This window comes from Pogoniulus pusillus, chromosome 9, assembly GCF_015220805.1.
Source record: "Pogoniulus pusillus isolate bPogPus1 chromosome 9, bPogPus1.pri, whole genome shotgun sequence".
Taxonomy (NCBI): Eukaryota; Metazoa; Chordata; class Aves; order Piciformes; family Lybiidae; genus Pogoniulus; species Pogoniulus pusillus.
In genome coordinates, this window is record NC_087272.1 from 3,173,521 (window position 1) to 3,196,708 (window position 23,188).

General features: G+C 52.7%; 1 protein-coding gene across 7 annotated transcripts in view; it reads left to right on the top strand.

Annotated features, from left to right (window-relative positions):
• PDLIM5 (PDZ and LIM domain 5) overlaps positions 1–23,188 on the top strand; it is a 169,225-nt gene that overhangs the window by 120,382 nt on the left and 25,655 nt on the right. For 3 of the 7 annotated variants that reach the window (XM_064148342.1, XM_064148344.1, XM_064148345.1), the window contains 6 exons: positions 816–989; positions 2,418–2,495; positions 4,086–4,244; positions 7,075–7,206; positions 8,999–9,183; positions 21,929–22,103. In XM_064148342.1, coding sequence (XP_064004412.1) covers positions 816–989; positions 2,418–2,495; positions 4,086–4,244; positions 7,075–7,206; positions 8,999–9,183; positions 21,929–22,103 — 903 coding nt within the window. The remainder of the gene's footprint in view (positions 1–815; positions 990–2,417; positions 2,496–4,085; positions 4,245–7,074; positions 7,207–8,998; positions 9,184–21,928; positions 22,104–23,188) is intronic. The other 4 variants (XM_064148347.1, XM_064148348.1, XM_064148349.1 and 1 more) reach the window with 2 other exon arrangements.

Genomic DNA, 23,188 nt, shown 5'->3' on the forward strand with positions numbered 1-23,188 from the left:
CGCTGTCCCTGGAGCTGTTCAAGGCAGGACTGGACGTGGCACTTGGTGCCATGGTCTGGCCTTGAGCTCTGTGCTAAAGGGTTGGACTTGATGAGCTGTGAGGTCTCTTCCAACCCTGATGATACTGTGACACTGTGACTGCTCTCTACCTCGTAGTTTGCACACGTGTGTGTGTGTGTATGAAAGTGAGATGCCTGCAGATGCTTTACTTGAAGTAGAAGGCTTTAAGGCAGTCTTTTTCTAGTCTTATGTTTTCTGTCACAGCTGTGAAGAAGAAAGGGATTGACTGAAATACTGTGAGATGCACAGTCCAACTTTCACAGAGCTAGTACCCTAAAGACTGTGTGAAAGTTAGGGAGTCAGCCTCTCTAGACCTTGTGTCTGCTCCTTTTACATCACACAGTGGAATGCTACATAGAACAAGGGGACACAGTCTCAAGTTGTGGCAGGGGGAAGTATAGGCTGGATGTTAGGAGGAAGTTGTTGACAGAGAGAGTGATTGGCATTGGAATGGGCTGCCCAGGGAGGTGATGGAGGCACCGTCCCTGAAGACATTCAAGCCAAGCCTGGCTGAGGCACTTAGTGCCATGGTCTGGTTGCTTGGCCAGGGCTGGGTGCTAGGTTGGGCTGTCTGAGCTTGGAGCTCTCTTCCAACCTGCTTGATTCCTTTGTTCTATGTGCTACTCACTGTTGTTGTGAAAGAACATCAGCTAGAAGGAGCTGTCCTCTGCTGTTCAGTATTCTTAATGAAATGAAGAGATTTCTTCTCTCTATGTTTCCTCATTACAATTACATCTGGTATTTACACCAACTAGGAAAGTCTCTGCAGAGTTCCCTGCTCCAGATGCAGAAAGCTTTCTGACAGCTGATAAAGCTCTTCCTGAGAAGTGCTCTGTGGCCACACAGACCTCTGAGTTCCCCTTGCCTGCTGCAGCTTCCACAGCCCTGCCTCTGGAAACAGCCCTCAGGCTGCCACCTGCTTCTGCCAGGTACATCCCAGCCAGATGCAGTAAATAGAGGTTGGAGGGGAAGGTTGCTGAGGAGAGGCTGAGGGAGCTGGGGGTGTGCAGCCTGCAGGAGAGGAGACTCAGGGGAGACCTTAGCACACTCTGCAACTACCTGAAGGGAAGCTGTAGTAAGGTGGGGGTCATGGTCTGCTCCCAGGCAACTTGTGACAGAAGGAGAGGGCATGGCCTGAAGCTGTGCCAGGGGAGGGTTAGGTTGGATGTTAGGAAGCAGTTCCTGATGGAAAGGGGAATTGGACACTGGAATGGACTGCCCAGGGAAATGGTGGAGTTGCCATCCCTGGAGGTGTTGAAGGCAAGCTTGGCTGTGGCACTCAGTGCCATGGTCTGGTGGATGTGGTGGTGTTAGGTCATAGGCTGAGCTGGATGATCTCAGAGGTCTACTTCAGCCTCAGGAACTCTGTGATTCTGTGAACAGGCATGATCAGAACCTGTCATTTTACCTATATAGTTTCACCTGATTTTCATTTTTGCTTTCTTGATGGCAGTGCTGTCAAGGTGGAGCAGCTTGCAGGTGTCTGCTGACCATGACTCTGCTCTGGAGATGTTTGCAGCAATTAGAAATTGCTGAGTTGGGAAAATAATATCTGTTATGGAGGTGGCAAAACTAGTCGTGGGGCATGAGGTGATGGAAAGCAGCCCAGCAGGAAAGGGCTTGGAGGTGCTGATGAATGAGAAGCTGGAAGTGAGCAGGCAGTGTGAGCTTGCAACACGAAGGGCCAGTGGCAGCCTGGGCTGCATCCAAAGCAGCATGGCCAGAGATAGAGAGAGGTCATTCTGCTGCTTTAGTCTGCTCTGGTGAGACCTCACTTGGAGTACTGCCTCCAGCTCTGTGAGTACTGCATCCAGCTCTGTGAGTACTGCATCCAGCTCTGTAGCCCTCAATATAGGAAGGCCATGAACCTGAGAGAGCAGGTCCAGAGGAGGGCCACAAAAATGGTCAGGGAGTTGGAGCAGCTTCAGCTACGAGGAGAGGCTGAGGGAGCTGGGGTTCTTCAGCCTGGAGAAGAGAAGGCTTCAGGGAGAGCTAATAGCAGCCTGCCAGTGCCTGAAGTGGGCTACAAAAAGGGTGAAGAGAGACTGCTTGCAATGGCCTGCAAGGACAGGATGAGAGCAGTGGCTTCAAGCTAGAGCAGAGCAGAGCAGATTGGATGTTAGGAACAAGTTCTGCACCATGAGGGTAGTGGAAGACTGGAAGAGGTTGTCCAGGGAGGAAGTTGAGGCCCCATCCCTGGAGATACTGAAGGTGAGGCTGGACAGGGCTGTGGGCAACCTGCTCTAGCTGAGGCTGTCCCTGCTGACTGTGATTCTGTGATAAGCTTCTGTGAGCAGTGCCAGAGTTTCTAATAAGCATTTGATTAATCACTTTCTTCTTTTGCTGCTTTTGGGCAGGCATGAAGCATCTCTGCCTCCTTGTGAATCAGATACTTCCCTAATCTGTCAGTCTAAATCATCTGTAAGCCAGACAAGGTAAATTACTTAAGGTGTGTCTACAGCAGACCGCTAGGTGTAAGCAAAGTGTTCAGGCAGCATTTCCACCTTTAGCTTTCAGAAGTGATCTAAAGTGCAGCCAAGTGTTTTGTTGGTTTCCCAAAGGATTGGAGACCCACAGCAATTGTGGGGATAGTCTTGAAATGTAAAACAAGAGCCTGAGTTACAGATTGACCACCATAGAAATTGTTTTGGAGCCACTCTGGTTTTTCACTGTTTAAAGGGGTTTTAAAGTGCTTCCCATTCACATTCCTCCCAGCTGAGATCATGAGCAGGGAAATGAAATGGGGGTGAGGAGCTTAGATATCAACATATTTCCCAAATAGGTATCAGCATGTTCCCAAATATTCCAAGCATTTCCATGTTTACTGTGGAAAAGGGGGGAAGCTAAATGATCCTGAAGGCACTTTCTGTCAGCACCACAGAGACTTAGTGTGTTAGTTTGAAGACCCAAACCATCACACTTAGATGGATCCACATTTGAGTGTCCTGGAACCTGGTTTGTTGGGAGTGACAGGCTGCATGGGTGGGCAGAGGCCGATGGGATGAGACTGAACAAGGCCAAGTGCAGGGTTCTGCACTTCAGCCACAACAACCCCAAGCAGCACTACAGGCTGGGGCCAGAGTGGCTGAGAGCAGGCAGGCAGAGAGGGAGCTGGGGGTGCTGGGAGAGAGGAGCTGAAGCTGAGGCAGCAGTGCCCAGGTGGGCAGCAGAGCCAATGGCATCCTGGGCTGGCTGAGGAGCAGTGTGGGCAGCAGGACAAGGGAGGTTCTTGTGCCCCTGTGCTCAGCACTGCTCAGGCCACCCCTTGAGTGCTGTACCCAGTTGTGGGCTCCTGAATTGCAGAGAGATGTTGAGGTGCTGGAAGGTGTCCACAGGAGGGAGACAAAGCTGGGGAGGGGCCTGGAGCAGAGCCCTGTGAGGAGAGGCTGAGGGAGCTGGGGGTGTGCAGCCTGCAGCAGAGGAGGCTCAGGGCAGAGCTCATTGCTGTCTGCAGCTGCCTGCAGGGAGGCTGTAGCCAGGTGGGGTTGGGCTCTGCTGCCAGGCAAGCAGCAGGAGAAGAAGGGGACACAGTGTGAAGTTGTGCCAGGGGAGGTCTAGGCTGGATGTTGTTAGGAAGTTGTTGTCAGAGAGTGATTGGCATTGGAATGGGCTGCCCAGGGAGGTGGAGGAGTCTCTGTGGCTGGAGGTGTTGAAGCCAAGCCTGGCTGGGGCACTTAGTGCCATGGTCTGGTTGATTGGCCAGGGCTGGGTGCTAGGTTGGGCTGGCTGAGCTTGGAGCTCTCTTCCAACCTGCTCGGTTCTATGGTTCTGTGACACCAGGGTGGGAGGCAGAGTCTGGGATGGGGAAATTGAAGGCTGCTGAATGCTGACTTCCTGAGGGGAAGGTTTTGTTTGTGGGTAAAACACAAGTTGCTGTTTTCCATGTCAGCACCCAAGGGACTCCTGGCTTGCCTGACGTGTCTGTGGGTGGGAGCCCCACGGTCACCTAACTTACCAGCGCTTCATGCACTTTGGTAACTTCAATCTCTCCTCCTTTCTCTGTTTTCTCCTCTGCTGGTTCCAAGCTTCTGTGCTAGTAAAGTACTGCTGGAAAATCCTTTGGGAAGCGTGCCTGGTGTCACACCTGCTGCTCCTCCTCCTGTTCTCTCTCCTTTCAAGCAGAGATCAAAAATGAAGAGTGTGGCTGCTGCTGCCGTGTCTGCTGCCATCGCTGTCCGTGCCAGGTAGACATCAACACTGAAAGGAACATTTTGAGGCTTGGATTAAGACTTCATGCTCACATAAGACAAATCAGCCCCCTGGCTGGGTTGTGAAGGCAGCTCTTTCACAATGGTGTAGTGGCTAAGTTGTTCAGAGTATATCCAAGGCTCCCATGCCCTATTTTTAGCTTAGCTCTGGACTGCTGCTCTGAACCTTGGTGAGTAATTCTACCTTTCTGCTCCTCATTTGATCTGTTTTATGGGGCAGGCAGTAAACCAGCTGTAAATAACAGCTGTGCTGAGTGGCTGACAAAAAATAATCTGCATCTTTGAGTACCCTTTGGATGCTTGACAATAATCCTGAGTGCTGTGTAAATCTTTGCTGCTGTCCTGTGTAAATCTTTGCTGCGTCCCTCTTTAAGTCTTTACTGCAGTCCTGTCTAAGTCTTTACTGCATTTCTTTTGCTAAGGGCTTCCTTAGACCCCTGAGCTCCACTCAGTCATGGATTCTTATCAGCATGTGATTTATGTATATTTAATTTCTCAACTATAGAGTGTCTTGGGTTTAAGGGGTGAAAACAGATGCTCGTTACACCATCCAAGAGTACAGGAGGTGCTCCACAGAGGGTTGGAAAGAGTTAGAGGTTTAAATGGAAGTGCTACCTCACAACTATATCAAACAGGATAAAACCATCCAAAAAGACACAAATCCATGATCAACCCTGCCCACAGTTCTCCAAAAGAGCCTCCTTAGGCCAAAACCTTCCATGACCTCCCTCCAAACCAGGCCAAAACGCCAGACCTCCCATGCCCACCCTCACCACTGCCTCTCTGCCCCCCTGTATCAAACTCGAGTGATGCAGCTGAAACTGAGCCTGCCAGCTTCAGGGCTCAGCCAGGCTGCTCCAGGCCCCACTCCCCTGCATAGCTACAAAAGGGAAGGCAGCCTGCACTGGGAGAGGGGCAGAGAGGGGGAGAAGAAGGGGAAAGAACAGACTGAAATGTCCATTTTTCTAGAGATGCAGGGCTCGTGGGAATGAAGTAACAAAGAGATGGCATCTGCCAATGTCCAGTCCCTGGACCTTTCTAGCCCTTCCTGGAGGACCTTAAGGAACTGGAGCACAGCCCTGGGAGGAGAGGCTGAGGGAGCTGGGGGTGTGCAGCCAGCAGCAGAGGAGGCTCAGGGCAGAGCTCATTGCTGTCTGCAGCTCCCTGAAGGGAGGCTGTAGCCAGGTGGGGTTGGGCTCTTGTGCCAGGCACCCAGCAACAGAAGAAGGGGACACAGTGTGAAGCTGTGCCAGGGCAGGTCTAGGCTGGATGTTGTTAGGAAGTTCCCGGCAGAGAGAGTGATTGGCATTGGAATGGGCTGCCCAGGGAGGTGGTGGAGTGGCTGTGCCTGGAGGTGTTGAAGCCAAGCCTGGCTGGGGCACTTAGTGCCATGGTCTGGTTGATTGGGCAGGGCTGGATCTTAAGAAGTCATGCAGACAACTTTAGACCATGTACACCACAGAGCTGGGCACTTTCTGAGGAATGTATAACTGGTATAAAGCAGATCCAGTGCCAGCAAAGGCTTTAGCTTGCTCTTTTATAGATGTGCTTTTCACAGTCATGCAGACCTACTTTTATCTTTCCTTCTAAAGGAACTGATCATCATACAAAGACTTAGTATTAAATAGTAGATGTCATTCTTGATTTTTTTTTTTGTTCTGCACTAGCAAAGCCTGGATGAGGCACTTAGTGCCATGGTCTCATTGATTGGCCAGGGCTGGGTGCTAGGTTGGACTGGGTGACCTTGGTGGTCTCTTCCAACCTGCTTGATTCTATCATTAAACCCAGGACATAAAAATATCCTAATGGATATTTCTAACATATTCTGTACATGATAAGACATATGCAGAGCTAGAAATTCAAGAAGGGTGAGAAAACCTGAAATGCACACTGCTGTTTTCTGTTTTCCTTTGGAATGCTAAAGGTAATGAGAAAACCTCCACCTTGTGCATCCCCTTTGGGCTGCAGCCTCTGGTTTGGAGACTGCTTATCTAGACAGAGTTTCTACATCATAGAATCATAGAATCAAGCCAGGTTGGAAGAGACCTCTCCAAGCTCATCCAGCCCAACCTAGCACCCAGCCCTGGCCAAGCAACCAGACCATGGCACTAAGTGCCCCAGCCAGGCTTGGCTTCAACACCTCCAGGCACAGCGACTCCACCACCTCCCTGGGCAGCCCATTCCAATGCCAATCACTCTCTCTGCCAACAACTTCCTCCTAACATCCAACCTAGACCTGCCCTGGCATAGCCTGAGACTGTGTCCCCTTCTTCTGTTGCTGCTTGCCTGGCAGGAAAGACCAACCCCACCTGGCTACAGCCTCCCTTCAGATCATTGTTGAGAGCAATGAGATCTGCAATGAGCTCTGCCCTGAGCCTCCTCTTCTGCAGGCTGCACACCCCCAGCTCCCTCAGCCTCTCCTCACAGGGCTCTGCTCCAGGCCCCTCCCCAGCCTTGCTGCCCTGCTCCAAACACCTTCCAGCACCTCAACAACTCTCTGCAATTGAGGGGCCCAGTACTGGACACAGCACTCAAGGGGTGGCCTGAGCAGTGCTGAGCACAGGAGCAGAGTAACCTCCCTTGTCCTGCTGCCCACACTGCTCCTGAGCTCAGCCAGGATGCCGTTGGCTCTCTTGGCCTCCTGGCCACACTGCTTATGTTTCCCTAGTTTTAATTTCTCCACACTCCTACAGAACTTGGCAGTTTTTTTCATAAGAGGTTTGGGCATTTTGGTGGTTCCATGCACAGCTGAAGTTTGCTTGGTCACCATGTCTGTTTTACTGTGGTCTCTCTAAACGCTTGCTAGACTCTCCGAACCTGGCGTCTGCCGCTCGCTCTTGGATGCTCTGCTCATCACACCTGTCTCTAAGCCTCCTCTGCTGGCCCTTGGGCCCTCTAGGAAGTCCACAAGCTCTCTCGAGTTAGGAAAGAGAAAGAGGTACTGTCTGAGTGCTGTGCATGGTTGGCACTTTGGGCTTGCAAGGAACTCTCTTCTCCTTCACAGCTGTTTCTGCCCTCTGCGCGCTTGAGCGGCCTGCCTGTTGTGGTCTTTGACACAAGGTCACCAAAGTCCTACTGATTTCACCTCTTTGCAGAACTAATCTGCACCCTGGTCCTGCTGCTGGTGTTTGTGCAAGTCCACTGTACTAAGCAAAAGTTTCCTCACTGGCAACAGGTGCCCTTCTGAGGTGCAGGATGCCTGCATTGTGTCACAAACCTCCAAGGCAGGCACTGACACTTGCAATAGCTGACTGCAGAAGGAACAAGATTTTCTGGCTGGAGACCTCTGGCCAGGTGAATGATTGGCAACAGTTCCTTGAGCAAGTGAGTGGCATTGTGAGGCTGCAGGGGTGCTGTGGAAACAAAGAGTTGCTGTTTTTCAAAGCTCACTTTTAACGTATGGCCAAGAAGGCCAACAGCATCCTGGCCTGGATCAGCAGTGTTGTGAGCAGCAGGAGGAGGGAGGTGCTCATGCCCCTGTGCTCAGCACTGCTGAGACCACACCTTGAGTGCTGTGTCCAGGTTTGGTCACCACAGCACAGGAGGGACACTGAGGTGCTGGAGCAGTGCAGAGAAGGGTGATGAGGTTGGGGAGAGGTCTGGCAAACATGGCCTGTGAGGAGCAGCTGAGGGAGCTGGGGGTGTTCAGTCTGGAGAAGAGGAGGCTGAGAGGGGACCTTATTGCCCTCTACAGCTACCTAAAAGGAGGCTGCAGTGAGGCTGGAGCTGGTCTCTTCTCCCCGGTTACTAATGACAGGACAAGAGGAAATGGCCTCAAGTTGCATCAGGGCAGGTTTAGGTTGGCTGTTGGGAGGAAGTTCTTTGCTGAGCAGGTGGTCAGGCACTGGCACAGGCTGCCCAGGGAGGTGGTGGAGTCACCATCCCTGGAGGTGTTTAAAAGCAGAGTGGCTGTGGTGCTTGAGGCTGTGGTCTGGTGCTGAAGGCTGCTGGGATGAAGGTTGGACTGGCTGATGCTGGTGGTCCTTTCCTCATTCACAGTGCTGAGATGTTGTGCTGAGGGATTTGGTTTAGTCAAGGACTTGTCAGTGTGAAACTGGTGGTTGGACTACTTGAGTTTGAAGGGCTTTGCCCATCTAAGAGATTCTGTGATTCTGTATAAAATCAAACAGCTGCCACATGGAGCAGTAAATAATTGTTTGAAACTTACTTGGTCTCTGGGCCCTTTGTTCCAGAGCTGATTCATAGAATCAGCCATGCTGGAAGAGGCCTCCAACTTATCCAGCCCAACCCAGCATCCAGCCCTGGCCAAGCAACCAGACCATGGCACTAAGTGCCCCAGCCAGGCTTTGCGTCAACACCTCCAGGGACAAAGACTTCACCACCTCCCTGGGCAGCCCATTCCAATGCCAATCACTCTCTCTGACAACAACTTCCTAACAACATCCAGCCTAGACCTCCCCTGGCACTGTGTCCCCTTGTTATGTTGCTGCTTGCCTGGCAGAAGAGACCAACCCCCATATATGCAGGTTCAGGCAGAAGACAGCCAGGCAGGGACTGATCTTATCTTTGTTTGTGTCTTTGCTTTTATATGTCTAAGCAACAGCTATGAGTGCAGCAGACCTCACCATTGCTTTCTTTTCCCAGCCAATAATCTGATTTCTCTCCCTAAAATACTCCAGTTAGCCTCAAACCAGCACGCACGGCTCCGTTTCGTGCTCTTGCCTAAGCACGAAATGCACTTCATCTTTGACTCCCTTGTTTCTGAACAGTGATTCCCTGGAGGCTCCCCAGCCTGCTGCTTTTACAGCCAGCTCAGCAAGAAGCATGCCTGCCCCACAAGAAAACGTAGAGGCAAGACCTGCTCCTGCCAGCACCGCGTCTGCCGCGGCCCTCAAGCCTGCAGGACCCCCGGGTGCTGCCAAGTACTCAGGCTGGCAGCCTGCAAACCAAGCAGGTAACTCTCAATGAAGGTTATTTTCTTGTTCCCTTAAAGACCTTTGGGTAGCTCAAGGAATCATACTTCACCTGTGTGATGGTTTGGGTGTTCTCTGCCCCCCCACGCTTTGGAAATCACCCAGACTAGACTCAGCCAGCTCTGGAAATGTGAGTGAAGCTCATATTTACAGCTGGCACAATAGACAGGCAGATAGTTACAGTATATGCAGTTACAGACAGCAATATACAAGGTAAGAGGCAATACAGAAACACAGCAGCCCTCCCAGAAACCTGAGTCCCCAGGAGGGGCTCCCAACCACCCCTGCACCTTCCCCCTACCCCTCTCACCCTTACCCCAGTCCCAAGGAAGAATGGAGGTTTGGCCAGGGGAGTTAGGAAGCAAAGTGGATTAGTCCAAACTGGAGGGTGAGGTTAGAGAGTAAGATGCAGCTCAGCCAGCAGCCCCAGTGAGAGTGGTTATCTGTGCTTTAATTTCTTGTTCCCATACATCTCAGCAAGCCTGTGAGTGCAGCAGACATCACCACTGTTTCCCTTTCACAGCCTGTGATCTAGTTCTCACCAAAACATTCTAGCCTGCTTCCAACTAGCACAACCTGGGGGGTTAAAAAGAGCAGCCTTTAAACGGGTGTTTGTGTTCTGAGCAGAGGGCAGTTTGTTTAGTGAAGAGAAGAGGAGATCCCAGGCTCATAGCATGTCAGGGACACAAGAGATCATCAAGTCCAACCTCCCTGCCAGAACAGGAACATACAATCTAGCTCAGGTCACACAGGAACACACCCAGATAAGGCTGGAAAGTCTCCAGAGAAGGAGAGTCCACAACCTCTCTGGGCAGCCTGCTGCAGGGCTCTGTCACCCTCACTGTAAAGAGGCTGAGCCAGGCAGCAAAACACTCCCAGAAGAGATAAGGGTCAGCTGAGAGCAGAGAGAGGGAGAAAAGGGAAGAATAGTCAGAAATATCCATTTATATAGGGGAGATGCAGGAATGATGGGATGGAATAACAAAAGGATCTGTTTCCTGGCCTGTCTAGTCCCTTGGAAGACTGTACTGAATGGTTAAGACATCCCAGTTCTTAACCCTGTGAGGAGAGGCTGAGGGAGCTGGGGGTGTGCAGCCAGCAGAAGAGGAGGCTCAGGGCAGAGCTCATTGCTGTCTGCAGCTACCTGAAAGGAGGCTGTAGCCAGCTGAGGTTGGTCTCTTCTTCCAGTCTGAAGTTGTGTCAGGGGAGGTCTAGGCTGGATGTTGTTAGGAAGTTGTTGGCAGAGAGAGTGATTGGCATTGGAATGGGCTGCCCAGGGAGGTGGTGGAGGCTCTCAGCATCTTGATGGCCTCCTCTGCACTGGCTCCAACACTTCCATGTCCTTCTTGTGCTGGGGGCTGCAGAACTGCCCCCAGGACTGCAGGTGGGGTGTGAGGAGAGCAGAGGCAAGGGGCAGAATCCCCTCCCTTGCCCTGCTGCCCACACTGCTCTTGCTGCAGCCCAGGAAATTCCTTTCTTAAGCTGAGTCAGTCTTTGGTGCTGAAATAAATAGGAGTAATAATTTCTAAGCATCTAGGAAATCTCTATGGCTAATTAAGCTGTAATTGCTGGAGGGTTTTCTTTGTGTGTGTATGTGACTGGTAAGAGTAGGTTGCTTATTCCTGGTTCTCTTTCTGACAAAGTCTAAGATGTTAATAGCTTGGGTTGGGAGGGGGTTGTGGTTTGATTTTTAAGTTCCAGTTTTAAGGTTGTCTCTTCTTTAAAAGCTTATCTAGCCCAGAAAAGGAACTACAGAGGCTGTGGCATAAAAAGTAAAGGTTAAAGGCTACTCTGCTAATGTGGTTTATAATGGCATTTGGTACACGTAGATGTGTTTTGACTTGGAGATGCAGTTCTGCTAGCAAACCTCAGGATGGCAATCCACTCATTTCAGTCCGGCCTTGCCAGATCTCAGATGCACACTGAAGGGCAACGTGGAGACTTCAGTTTGTATCCCTTCCATTCTAGTGATGTTTTACCTTTGTGAGTTTGAGGAAGTTGTTGTCAGAGAGAGTGATTGGCATTGGAATGGGCTGCCCAGGGAGATGGTGGAGTCGCTGTGCCTGGAGGTGTTGAAGCCAAGCCTGGCTGGGGCACTTAGTGCCATGGTCTGGTTGATTGGCCAGGGCTGGGTGCTAGGTTGGACTGGCTGAGCTTGGAGCTCTCTTCCATCCTGGTTGATTCTATCACTCTATGACAGTCCATCAAAGATCACATTGGGTGCTTCTGTGCTCTGCAACCTCCCTGGAGGTGTTCAAGGCCAGGCTTGGCTTCAACACCTCCAGGCACAGCCACTCCACCACCTCCCTGGGCAGCCCATTCCAATGCCAATCACTCTCTCTGACAACAACTTCCTAACAACATCCAGCCTCGACCTCCCCTGACACAACTTCACACTGTGTCCCCTTCTTCTCTTGCTGCTTGCCTGGCAGAAGAGCCGAACCCCACCTGGCCACAGCCTCCCTTCAGGCAGCTGCAGACAGCAATGAGGTCTGCCCTGAGCCTCCTCTTCTGCAGGCTGCACACCCCCAGCTCCCTCAGCCTCTTCTCACAGGGCTCTGCTCCAGGCCCCTCCCCAGCTTCATCACCTGGCTACTTATGCAAGGAGCTGGGCAGGCAGCATCCTGCTTCAGTCACGGGAGTCTGGCAGGCTTGTGAGGGTCCCATGCTGAACTGGTACAGCTGTTGGCCAGAAAAGCTGATGTGCAGCTTAGGAGGGTCTCATTGCAATCAATAACCTTCACTCTCCCTGGCTTGTCAGCAGGGTATGAGGATGGGATGGGGAGGGTCTGCAACAGAAGCATGCAAAGCCTGCAGTCTGAAGTGAGCAGCTCGGTGTATGTGCCTGTTTCCTTAGTCCCGGGCTCTTTCTCAGCCTGATACCCCTGGGCTATGCCATCCCCCTCCAGCAGAGCTGCTTGGCAGTGTCAGCATACTGTGCAAGACCCACAACTGTCAGCTGCCTAATCCTGAGCCAGCACATGTGTTGTGCACATGCTCCCTTCAGCAGAGGGACTGCACTTGGAAGCTAACTGTGAGCACAGGAAAATTGCTCCCCAGGCAGCTCTGTTTGAAAACCTCTGCTATTTCCTTGCAGTTGTTTTCCTGTGTTTGGGAGGCTTTCAGTTACCAGCTCTGGAGTTATTCTCAGTGTGCTCTCTTCTGCTTTTGGCTTTCTTTTTCCATTTCCTTTCTTTTTTCTTTTCCCTATTTCCTGTTCCATTCTTAATCTTGGAAGTTGAAAGGCAGAATTAAGTACAAGCCTGCTCCTAGGTGTTACTTGACATCCTGCCCTGCATGTACTGACAGTCTGGGTCGTTGTGCTCTTCTTTGTGACTTACTCTGCAGAGGGTTGCTAAGGAAGATGGGGTAAAAATGCAAATGGTATCAGAGAGAAGAGTTTAGCCATGAGGTCTAACTGTGGTGCTGGGGAGAGGGAGGGAGGTACCAAGGCTTACTGTGCTGTTGCAAACTGCTTGTCCTGCCAGTAAGGCACTGCTCAGGGTTCATGAAGGGATGGACTGTGGCACTTTCTGTTCTAGTCACCTCTATCTGCATTGTGGCTCTGTCAAGCTTACAGCCCACACTTCCTGAGTAAGTTCAGTTAACATATATCTGGCACTAATGGAGTTCCCCAGGGATCAGTGCTGGGCCTGGGCCTGTTCAGTATCTTTAGTGATGATCTGGAGCAGGGGATTCAGTCAGCAGCAGTAAGTTTGCAGATGACACCAAGCTAGGAGTAGCTGTGGAGCTGTTGGAGGGTAGCAGAGCCCTGCAGAGGGACCTGGCCAGGCTGGATGGGTGGGCAGAGGCCAATGGGATGAGACTGAACAAGGCCAAGGGCAGGGTTCTGCACTTTGGCCACAACAACCCCAAGCAGCACTAGAGGCTGGGGCCAGAGTGGCTGAGAGCAGCCAGGCAGAGAGGGAGCTGGGGGTGCTGGGAGAGAGGAGCTGAAGCTGAGGCAGCAGTGCCCAGGTGGGCAGCAGAGCCAGTGCAGTCCTGGGCTGGCTCAGGAGCAGTGTGGGCAGCAGGACAAGGGAGGTTCTTGTGCCCCTGTGCTCAGCACTGCTCAGGCCACCCCTGGAGTGCTGTGTCCAGTCCTGGGCTGCTCAATTCAAGAGAGATGTTGAGGTGCTGGAAGGTGTTTGGAGAAGGGCATCAAGGCTGGGAGGGTCCTGGAGCAGAGCCCTGTGAGGAGAGGCTGAGGGAGCTGGGGGTGTGCAGCCTGCAGCAGAGGAGGCTCAGGGCAGAGCTCATTGCTGTCTGCAGCTGCCTGAAGGGAGGCTGTAGCCAGGTGGGGTTGGGCTCTTGTGCCAAGGACCCAGTGACAGAACAAGGGGACACAGTGTGAAGTTGTGGCAGGGCAGGTCTAGGCTGGATGTTGTTAGGAAGTTGTTGGCAGAGAGAGTGATTGGCACTGGAATGGGCTGCCCAGGGAGGTGGTGGAGTGGCTGTGCCTGGAGGTGTTGAAGCCAAGCCTGGCTGGGGCACTTAGTGCCATGGTCTGGTTGCTTGTCCAGGGCTGGGTGCTAGGTTGGGCTGGCTGAGCTTGGAGCTCTCTTCCATCCTGCTTGATTCTATCACTCTTTGACAGTCCATCAAAGATCACATTGGGTGCTTCTGTGCTCCGCAACCTCCCTGGAGGTGTTCAGGGCCAGGCTGGATGAGACCTTGAGCAGCCTTGTCTAGTGGGAGGTGTCCCTGCCTATGGTAGGGGCGTGGAACTGGATCATCTTTGAGGTCCCTTCCATCCTACACCATTCCATGATCCTATGATGCTACTCTACAGGTGTTGCATGAGGTCATTGTGACCCAAGTGCAGAACCTGGCATTTGGCCTCGTTGATCCTCACACGATTGGCTTTGGAGATCAATGCAGCCTGCCTGTGTCCCTCAGCAGAGCCTCACCACCCTCCAGCAGCCCACCTCCCTGGAGGTGTTCAGTTGCAGGCTGGATGAGGCCTTGAGCAACCTGTTCTAGTGGGAAGTGTCACTGCCTATGGCAGGGGGTTGTAACTGGCTGATCCTTGGCGTCCTTTCCAACCTAAACCCTTCTATGATTCTGTGCTTCTTTGTGATGCAGTCACCATTCATAAACTCAGAAAGCTTCATCCACAGAAGAGGTATGACTGACAGATTGTAGCACAAAACCTTCCTGATCCTGGTGTATAAACTGCTATTAATATTTCCTCCAATCTAAATGATCCTATCACCATGTGACAGCAAACCACAAGGAGGTTATTCTTGCACCTTAAGTAATGTGAAGTCACTTAGCCAAGCAAAACCCATTGTGAAACCAGAGTCATTTATAAATGTCAGCCTTAATCTGATGGTGAGATGAAATTGTAACTCCTGCAGACACAGTGAAAACAACAAACATGTTCCTAGAACTGGAGTCTTGGTATTTAAGGAGGTGCAGATCATAGCAATAATAGGGATATGATAGAAGGTGGCCAGAGAAGGGCCAAGAGGATGGTCACAGGGCTGGAGCTGCTCTGCTGTGAGGACAGACTAAGGGAGTTGGGGCTGTGCAGACTGGAGAGGAGAAGGCTCTAAAATGAGCCTGCAGCAGAGGAGGCTCAGGGCAGAGCTCATTGCTGTCTGCAGCTCCCTGAAGGGAGGCTGTAGCCAGGTGGGGTTGGGCTCTTGTGCCAGGCAAGCAGCATCAGAAGAAGGGGACACAGTCTCAAGCTGTGTCAGGGGAGGTCTAGGCTGGATGTTAGGAAGAAGTTGTTGGCAGAGAGAGTGATTGGCATTGGAATGGGCTGCCCAGGGAGGTGGTGGAGTTGCCATGGCTGGAGGTGTTGAAGCCAAGCCTGGCTGGGGCACTTAGTGCCATGGTCTGGTTGCTTGGGCAGGGCTGGGTGCTAGGTTGGACTGGCTGAGCTTGGAGCTCTCTTCCATCCTGGTTGATTCTATGATTCTTATTGTGGCCTTTCAGTATCTCAAGGGGGTTACTAGAAATCTGAGGAGGGACTTTTTAGGCTGTCAGGTAGTGATAGGACTTGGGGGCATGGAGCAAAGCTGGAAATGGGTAGGTTCAGACTGGATGTTAGGAAAAACTTCTTCAGCATGAGGGTGGTGAGAGCCTGGAATGGGTTGCCCAGGGAGGTGTTGGATCCCTCATCCCTGGAGGTGTTTAAGGCCAGGCTGGATGAGGCTGTGGCCAGCCTGCTCTAGTCTGAGATGTCCCTGCCCATGGCAGGGGGGTTGGAGCTGGATGATCTTTGCAGTTCCTTCCAACCCTGATGGATGATTTTTGTGTTCCCTTCCAACCCTGATGGATAATCTTTGTGGTCCCTTCCAACCTTCATGGATAATCTTTGTGGTCCCTTCCAACCTTCATGGATAATCTTTGTGGTCCCTTCCAACCCTGATGGATAATCTTTGTGATCCCTTCCAACCCTGATGGATAATCTTTGTGGTCCCTTCCAACCCTGATGGATAATCTTTGTGGTCCCTTCCAACCTTGTTGGATAATCTTTGTGGTCCCTTCCAACCCTGATGGATAATCTTTGTGGTCCCTTCCAACCCTGTTGGATAATCTTTGTGGTCCCTTCCAACCCTGATGGATAATCTTTGTGGTCCCTTCCAACCTTCATGGATAATCTTTGTGGTCCCTTCCAACCCTGTTGGATAATCTTTGTGGTCCCTTCCAACCCTGATGGATGACCTTTGTGGTCCCAACCCTCTTGGATGACCTTTGTGGTACCTTCCAACCCTGATGGATAATCTTTGTGGTCCCTTCCAACCCTGATGGATAATCTTTGTGGTCCCTTCCAACCCTCATGGATAATCTTTGTGGTCCCTTCCAACCCTGACTGATTCTGTGATTCTAAGAGACTGCCTGCAGTTACTTATCTGCCCTAAGCTGGAGTGAATTGCTACAGAGATGCTTCTCCACTGCTTTACAGCAAGGTATTAGCACCAAGATAAAACTTGTATCTCAGATCTCCACTTCTTGGTTGAAGCTATGTTGAGTCACAGACTTCACAGGAGGTATCTTCTCTAGTATGGAAATACACATTAGCTGAAGACATCTCTTGGTACCACAGAGTCATGTGAGAATTCATGGGCTTGTTCTGGTTAGAAAACACCTCTAGAATCATCCAATCCAACCACAGATGATCCTTGAGGTCCCTTCAGACCCTGACTGATTCTAGAATGATGCAGGAATGTGCCACCATCTGCTGGTTGTGTCTGGGCTGCACTCCCACTGCAGGCTCCTGTTGAGCTTTGCATCAGCCCAGACCCCCAGGGCCTGTTCCTCAGGGCTGCTCTCAGCCATTCCCCACCCAGCCTGGAGCTGTGCTTGGGACTGTGCCCACCCAGGTGCAGGACCTTACACTTGGCCTTGTTGAATGCCATGAGGCTGGCCTGGGCACAGCTCTGCAGCCTGTGCAGGTCCCTCTGGATGGATCCCTGCCCTCTAGCAAGTCGACTGTGCCACACAGCTTGGTGCCAGCTGCACACTTGCTGAGGCTGCACTCAGAGTCACAGGGTTTCTTAGATGGGAAAAGCCCTTCAAGCTTCTCCAGTCCAATCATTAGTTTCACACTGACAAGTCCTTGACTAAATCAAATCCCTCAGCAGAACATCTCATCAGTGTGAATTGCTGTGGTTGGAAAGGACCTCCAGGATCATCCAGTCCGACCTTCATCCCAGCAGCCTTCATCATTCAGTGCCTAGGAACAGCTTATTTACAGTGAGAGTGGTGGGACACTAGAACAGATTGCCCAGGGAGGTCATGGTGGGTTGCCTCATCTTGGGCTCCCCTCTCCCAGCACCCCCAGCTCCCTCTCTGCCTGCCTGCTCTCAGCCACTCTGGCCCCAGCCTGTAGTGTTGCTTGGGGTTGTTGTGGCCAAAGTGCAGAATCCTGCCCTTGGCCTTGTTCAGTCTCATCCCATTGGCCTCTGCCCACCCATCCAGCCTGGCCAGGTCCCTCTGCAGGGCTCTCCTACCCTCCAGCAGCTCCACAGCTGCTCCTAGCTTGGTGTCATCTGCAAACTTACTGATGCTGGACTCAATCCCCTGCTCCAGATCATCAGTAAAGATTGAACAGGCCTGTGCCCAGCACTGATCCCTGGGGCACACCACCAGTGCCAGCTGCCAACTGGATGTGGCACCATTCCCCACCACTCTCTGGGCCCAGCCATCCAGGGAGTTCTGGACCCATATCAGAGTGACTGTCCCAGCCACGAGCTGCCAGCTGTGCCAGTTGTACAAAAGGTCTCCCCTTTCTCTTTCTCCCCAAGGCATGGCTTTGGTAAAAGCCACCCCAGCTGTGCCACATTGGTGCCGGTAGGTGATGTAACCAATCAGAAGGAGACAGGCTGAGCCAGCCCAAACCACCAGGGGCATTTGAATTCAGATGCTTTGCAGCTCATTTAGCAGGGCAGCTGTTGTGATTTTCCACGGGGTAAGGCAGTGCATACCAGCCCTCAGCAGCATTTAAGGACATGATAATGGTTTAATCCTTCCTGTCCTGCCTTTAATCAGCAGCAGGGATTTAGCTCTGAGTGCACTTCCAAGAGTCCATAGGAAGTAAATGGAGAAGTGCTGAACACAAAGGTTTGGAGAGATGATTTTTCTGGGGGTGGATTTGGAGGGTTTTTAATACTTTCTTCCCTCCCCTCTGCTCTGGCTTAGAATAAGAGAATGGTTTAGGTTGGAAGGGAACTCAAAGCTCAGCCAGTTCCAACCCCCTGCCATGGGCAGGGACACCTCCCACTAGAACAGGTTGCTCAAGGCCTCATCCAACCTGGCCTTGAACATCTCCAGGGAGGTTGTGGAGCACAGAAGCACCCAATGGGATCTTTGATCATATTGGGTGCTTCTGTGCTCCACAACCTCCCTGGGCAACCTGTGCCAGTGTCTCACCACCCTCACTGCACAGAACCCTTTCCTAACATCCACTTTCAATCTCCCCTCTGCCACTTCAAACCCATTCCTCCTCATCCTGTCATTACCAGACCTTGTCAATAGTCCCTCCCCAGCCCTCCTGTAGCCCCCTTCAGATACTGCAAGGCCACTCCAAGGTCTCCTCCAAGCCTTCTCTTCTCCAGGCTGCACAGCCCCAACTCTCTCAGCCTGTCCTCACAGCAGAGCTGCTGCAGCCCTCTCAGCATCTTGGTGGCCTCCTCTGGACTGGCTCCAACACTTCCATGTCCTTCTTGTGCTGGGGGCTCCAGAACTGCATGCAGGGCTTCAGGGGGTCTGGGGAGAGCAGAGGCAAGAGGCAGAATGCCCTCCCTTGCCCTGCTGCCCACACTGCTCTTGCTGCAGCCCAGCACAGGGTTGTGTCTGGGCTGCACTCCCACTGCAGGCTCCTGTGGAGCTTTGCATCAGCCCAGACCCCCAGGGCCTGTTCCTCAGAGCTGCTCTCAGCCATTCCCCACCCAGCCTAGAGTTGTGCTTGGGATTGCAGCCACCCAGGTGCAGGAGCTGACACTTGGCCTTGTTGAATGCCATGAGGTTGAATTTCATGCTTGCCCTGTAGCTTTCTCCATTGAACTTGTGTGGTTTCAGGCAGGCCTGGAGGTGGACAGGATTGCTCCAGCCAGCTGATGTGAATAATCATAGAATCACAGAATGTCAGGGACTAGAAGGGACCTCTAAAGCTCATCCAGTCCAAGTCCCCTGCCAGAGCAGGATCATTCAGAGCAGATCACAGTGGAATGCATCCAGATGGTTCTTGAGTTTCTCCAGAGAGGGAGACTCCACAACCCCCCTGGGCAGCCTGTGGCAGTGCTCTGTCACCCTCACAGGGGAAAAATTCTTCCTCAGGTTCACATGGAACCTCCTGTGCTTCAACTTCCACCCCTTGCCCCTTGTTCTGTTACTGGGCCTCACCCAGCAGAGCCTCACTCTGCACATATTTATCCACATGAATGAGGTCACCCCTTAGTCTCCTCCTTGCCAAGCTAAAGAGCCTCTGCTCCTCAGGCTCTCATCATGAGGAGGATGTTCAGCAGCCTTAATCATCTTGTGACTCTGCACTCGACTCTCTCAAGCAGCTCCCTGTCCTTGAGCTGGGGAGCCCAGAGCTGGACACAGTACCCCAGATGCAGCCTCACCAGGGCAGAGGAGAGGGGCAGGAGAACCTCTCTCCACCCACTAACTGCAGCCCTTCTAATCCAGCCCAGGATGGCATTGGCTGGACTCTTTAAGCAGCTTCTTGATCTGAGGAGCCCAGAACTGGACACAGTAGTCCAGATGCAGCCTCACCAGGGCAGAGGAGAGGGGCAGGAGAACCTCTCTCCACCCACTAACCACAGCCCTTCTCATCCAGCCCAGGATGGCATTGGCTAGACTCTGAAGCAGCTCCCTGTCCTTGAGCTGGGGAGCCCAGAGCTGGACACAGTACCCCAGATGCAGCCTCACCAGGGCAGAGGAGAGGGGCAGGAGAACCTCTCTCCACCTACTAACCACAGCCCTTCTCATCCACCCCAGGATGGCATTGGCTAGACTCTGAAGCAGCTTCTTGATCTGAGGAGCCCAAAACTGGACACAGTAGTCCAGATACAGCCTCACTAGGGCAGAGGAGAGGGGCAGGAGAACCTCTCACCACCCACTAACCACAGCCCTTCTCATCCACACTCGGGTGGCATTGGCTGGACTCTCTTAAACAGCTCCCTGCCCTTCTTGATCTGGGGAGCCCAGAACTGGTCCCAGTACTGCAGATGAGGCCTCACCAGGGTCGAGCTGCCAGCCAAGCTGTGCAAAGGCACCACTTCATCCAGCCACCTGCGTGGAGTGGAGAGGAAGGGACAGGAGCATTTCTCAATGCACAGATCTGTTAAGTCTAGGCAGAAAACTGAACGTGGGAAGCTTTCTCCTCTCTGTTTGTAACACAGCAGTCTGATGGCAGCCTATGAATCACTGAGTGGGAGCAGTTCAGAAGGAAGTCCTGGCACTGCCACAGCTCCTCAGAGTGGCACTGTTATTCACAGACATGACCTGGAGGCTGGATGTGATGTTGGAGCTGTTGTACAGCTGCCACGCACCAGAGAGCCTCTGTCAGAGTGACTTTGGCATTGCCTTTCCCCCTTTGTCTTCCAGGCTTTTTTGCCTGTGTTTGCAGTTATCCATGTGCTCAGCAATGGAACAGCCTATTGTTAGTCTAACCAGGGCAAAGTCATGCTGGGGAGGTTGGAAAAGGAGACAAAACACAACAACAAAGCCCCCCCCCACTGCTTTACCTCGCCTAAACCACTGTTAAAGGTTAAACTACCCAGACCAAGGAACTGAGTCAAAGCAAACACTGAAGGTTTGCTACCTTTCTGCCTAGTAAAGTAAGTAGAAGGTTAACAGTCAGGTAGAGAGTGTTTTCTGGAGTCATAGAATCAGTCAGGGTTGGAAGGGACCACAAGGATCAGCCAGTTCCATGGGCAGGGACACCCTACCCTAAAGCTTTTCTGGTTCAGGGAAGCCAGCTGTGACAATACACAAACACAGTTCAGTGCTGCTCGAGAAGATTGAGGCCAAGGGGATGAGGTTGAACACCCTGATCTAGGGTAGGGTGTCCCTGCCCATGGAACTGGATGATCCTTGTGGTCCCTTCCAACCCTGACTGATTCTATGGTTCTAAGGCCAAGGGCAGGGTTCTGCACTTTGGCCACAACAACCCCAAGCAGCACTACAGGCTGGGGCCAGAGTGGCTGAGAGCAGGCAGGCAGAGAGGGAGCTGGGGGTGCTGGGAGAGAGGAGCTGAAGAGGAGGCAGCTTGGTGTCATCTGCAGACTCACTGCTGCTGGACTCAATCCCCTGCTCCAGATCATCAATAAAGATATTGCATAGGACTGTGCCCAGCACTGATCCCTGGGGCACACCACCAGTGCCAGCTGCCAACTGCATGTGGCACCATTCCCCACCACTCTCTGTGCCCAGCCTCCAGCCACTTCAGGATGCTGGAATGCCTTCTACAAGTTAGCTAAGGCCATTCTGTGTTATTGCAGAGACATTTCCTAAAGCAGGTAGGACTTCCCTAGTGAAGGAGGAGAGGGAAATGACTGCTTTTTGATGCTCAGAGGCTGCAGCAGCTCTCCTGTGAGCACAGACTGAAAGAGTTGGGGCTGTGCAGGCTGGAGCAGAGGAGGCTCCCAGGGGACCTTCTTGTGGCCTTCCAGGATCTGAAGGGGCCTGCAAAAAAGCTGGGGAGGGACTTTTGAGGCTGTGAGGGAGTGCCAGGACTGTGGGGAATGGAGCAAAGCTGGAGGTGAGGAGAGTCAGAGTGGAGGTGAGGAGGAAGTTGTTGAGTGTGAGAGTGGTGAGAGGCTGGAATGGGTTGCCCAGGGAGGTGGTTGAGGCCCCATGGCTGGAGGTGTTTAGGGCCAGGCTGGCTGAGGCTGTGTGCAGCCTGCTCTAGGGTAGGGTGTCCCTGGGCATAGCAGGGGTGTTGGAACTGGCTGCTCCTCGTGGTCCCTTTCCCCCATGACTGATTCTATGAAGCTGTGGTTCAGTGACTTCACTGCCAAGGGCATCATGTGCCAGGCTGTGCTGGCTGTCAGCAGCAGGAGGAACAGCAAGAAGTGACCCCAGCTGCCATGCAGCCTCTTACCGATGGCACTGCCTGGCCCTGAGCAGATTTGTTCCTGCAAGGGGAGGAGCTGCTGTGCACTCAGCAAAGCTTTCAGGCAGACCTTGCTGGTTGCTTGTGTTTGAAGGTAATTTGCTTGCTCCTGAGAGATGCTCTGCTCAATGCTTTTGGCTCTCTTTCCCCAGCTCCTGCCAGCGGGTGGACACCGAGCAGTGCTACACCGCTTGGAACAGCTGCCTCCAGTGAGAAACTCCCACCAGCACCTCAGCCCAGTGAGCAGGACACTTTGGTTCAGAGGGCAGAGCACATTCCTGCAGGGAAGAGAACTCCCATGTGTGCACACTGCAATCAAGTCATCAGGTTTGTGTCTTTTCCCTGCCTTGAAACCTGGCTGGGTGGCCCCAAGCCCAAAGGGTGCTGGTGAATGGAGTCAAATGCTGCTGGTGGCTCAGTGTTGAGGCCACTGCTCTTTGATGGCTTTATTAGTGATATGGAGGAGGGAAAGGAGGCTGCAGCTGGGAAGTTTGCAGGTAACAGTAAGTTGGGCTGCTGGAGGGTGGAGAGGCTCTGCTGAGGGACACAGGCAGGCTGCATTGATCTCCAAGGCCAATTGTGTGAGGTTCAACAAGGCCAAATGCCAGGTTCTGCACTTGGGTCGCAATGACCTCATGCAACACCTGTAGAGTAGCATCATAGGATCATGGAATGGTGTAGGATGGAAGGGACCCCAAAGCTCAGCCAGTTCCAACCCCCTACCATAGGCAGGGACACCTCCCACTAGAACAGGTTGCTCAAGGCCTCATCCAACCTGGCCTTGAACACCTCCAGGGAGGTTGTGGAGCACAGAAGCTTCTGTGCTCCACAACCTCCCTGGGCAACCTGTGCCAGTGTCTCACCACCCTCACTGCAAAAAACCCTTTCCTAACATCCAGTTTCAATCTCCCCTCTGCCACTTCAAACCCATTCCTCCTCATCCTCTCATTCCAAGCCCTTGTCAGTAGTCCCTCCCCAGCCCTCCTGTAGCCCCCTTCAGATACTGCAAGGCCACTCCAAGGTCTTCTGGAAGCCTTCTCTTCTCCAGTCTGCACAGCCCCAACTCTCTCAGCCTGTCCTCAGAGCAGAGCTGCTGCAGCCCTCTCAGCATCTTGGTGGCCTCCTCTGCACTGGCTCCAACACTTCCATGTCCTGCTTGTGCTGGGGGCTCCAGAACTGCCCCCAGGAGTGCAGGTGGGGTGTGAGGAGAGCAGAGCCAAGGGGCAGAATGCCCTCCCTTGCCCTGCTGCCCACACTGCTCTTGCTGCAGCCCAGCACAGGGTTGTGTCTGGGCTGCACTCCCACTGCAGGCTCCTGTGGAGCTTTTCACCATCCCAGACCCCCAGGGCCTGTTCCTCAGGGCTGCTCTCAGCCATTCCCCACCCAGCCTGGAGTTGTGCTTGGGATTGTGC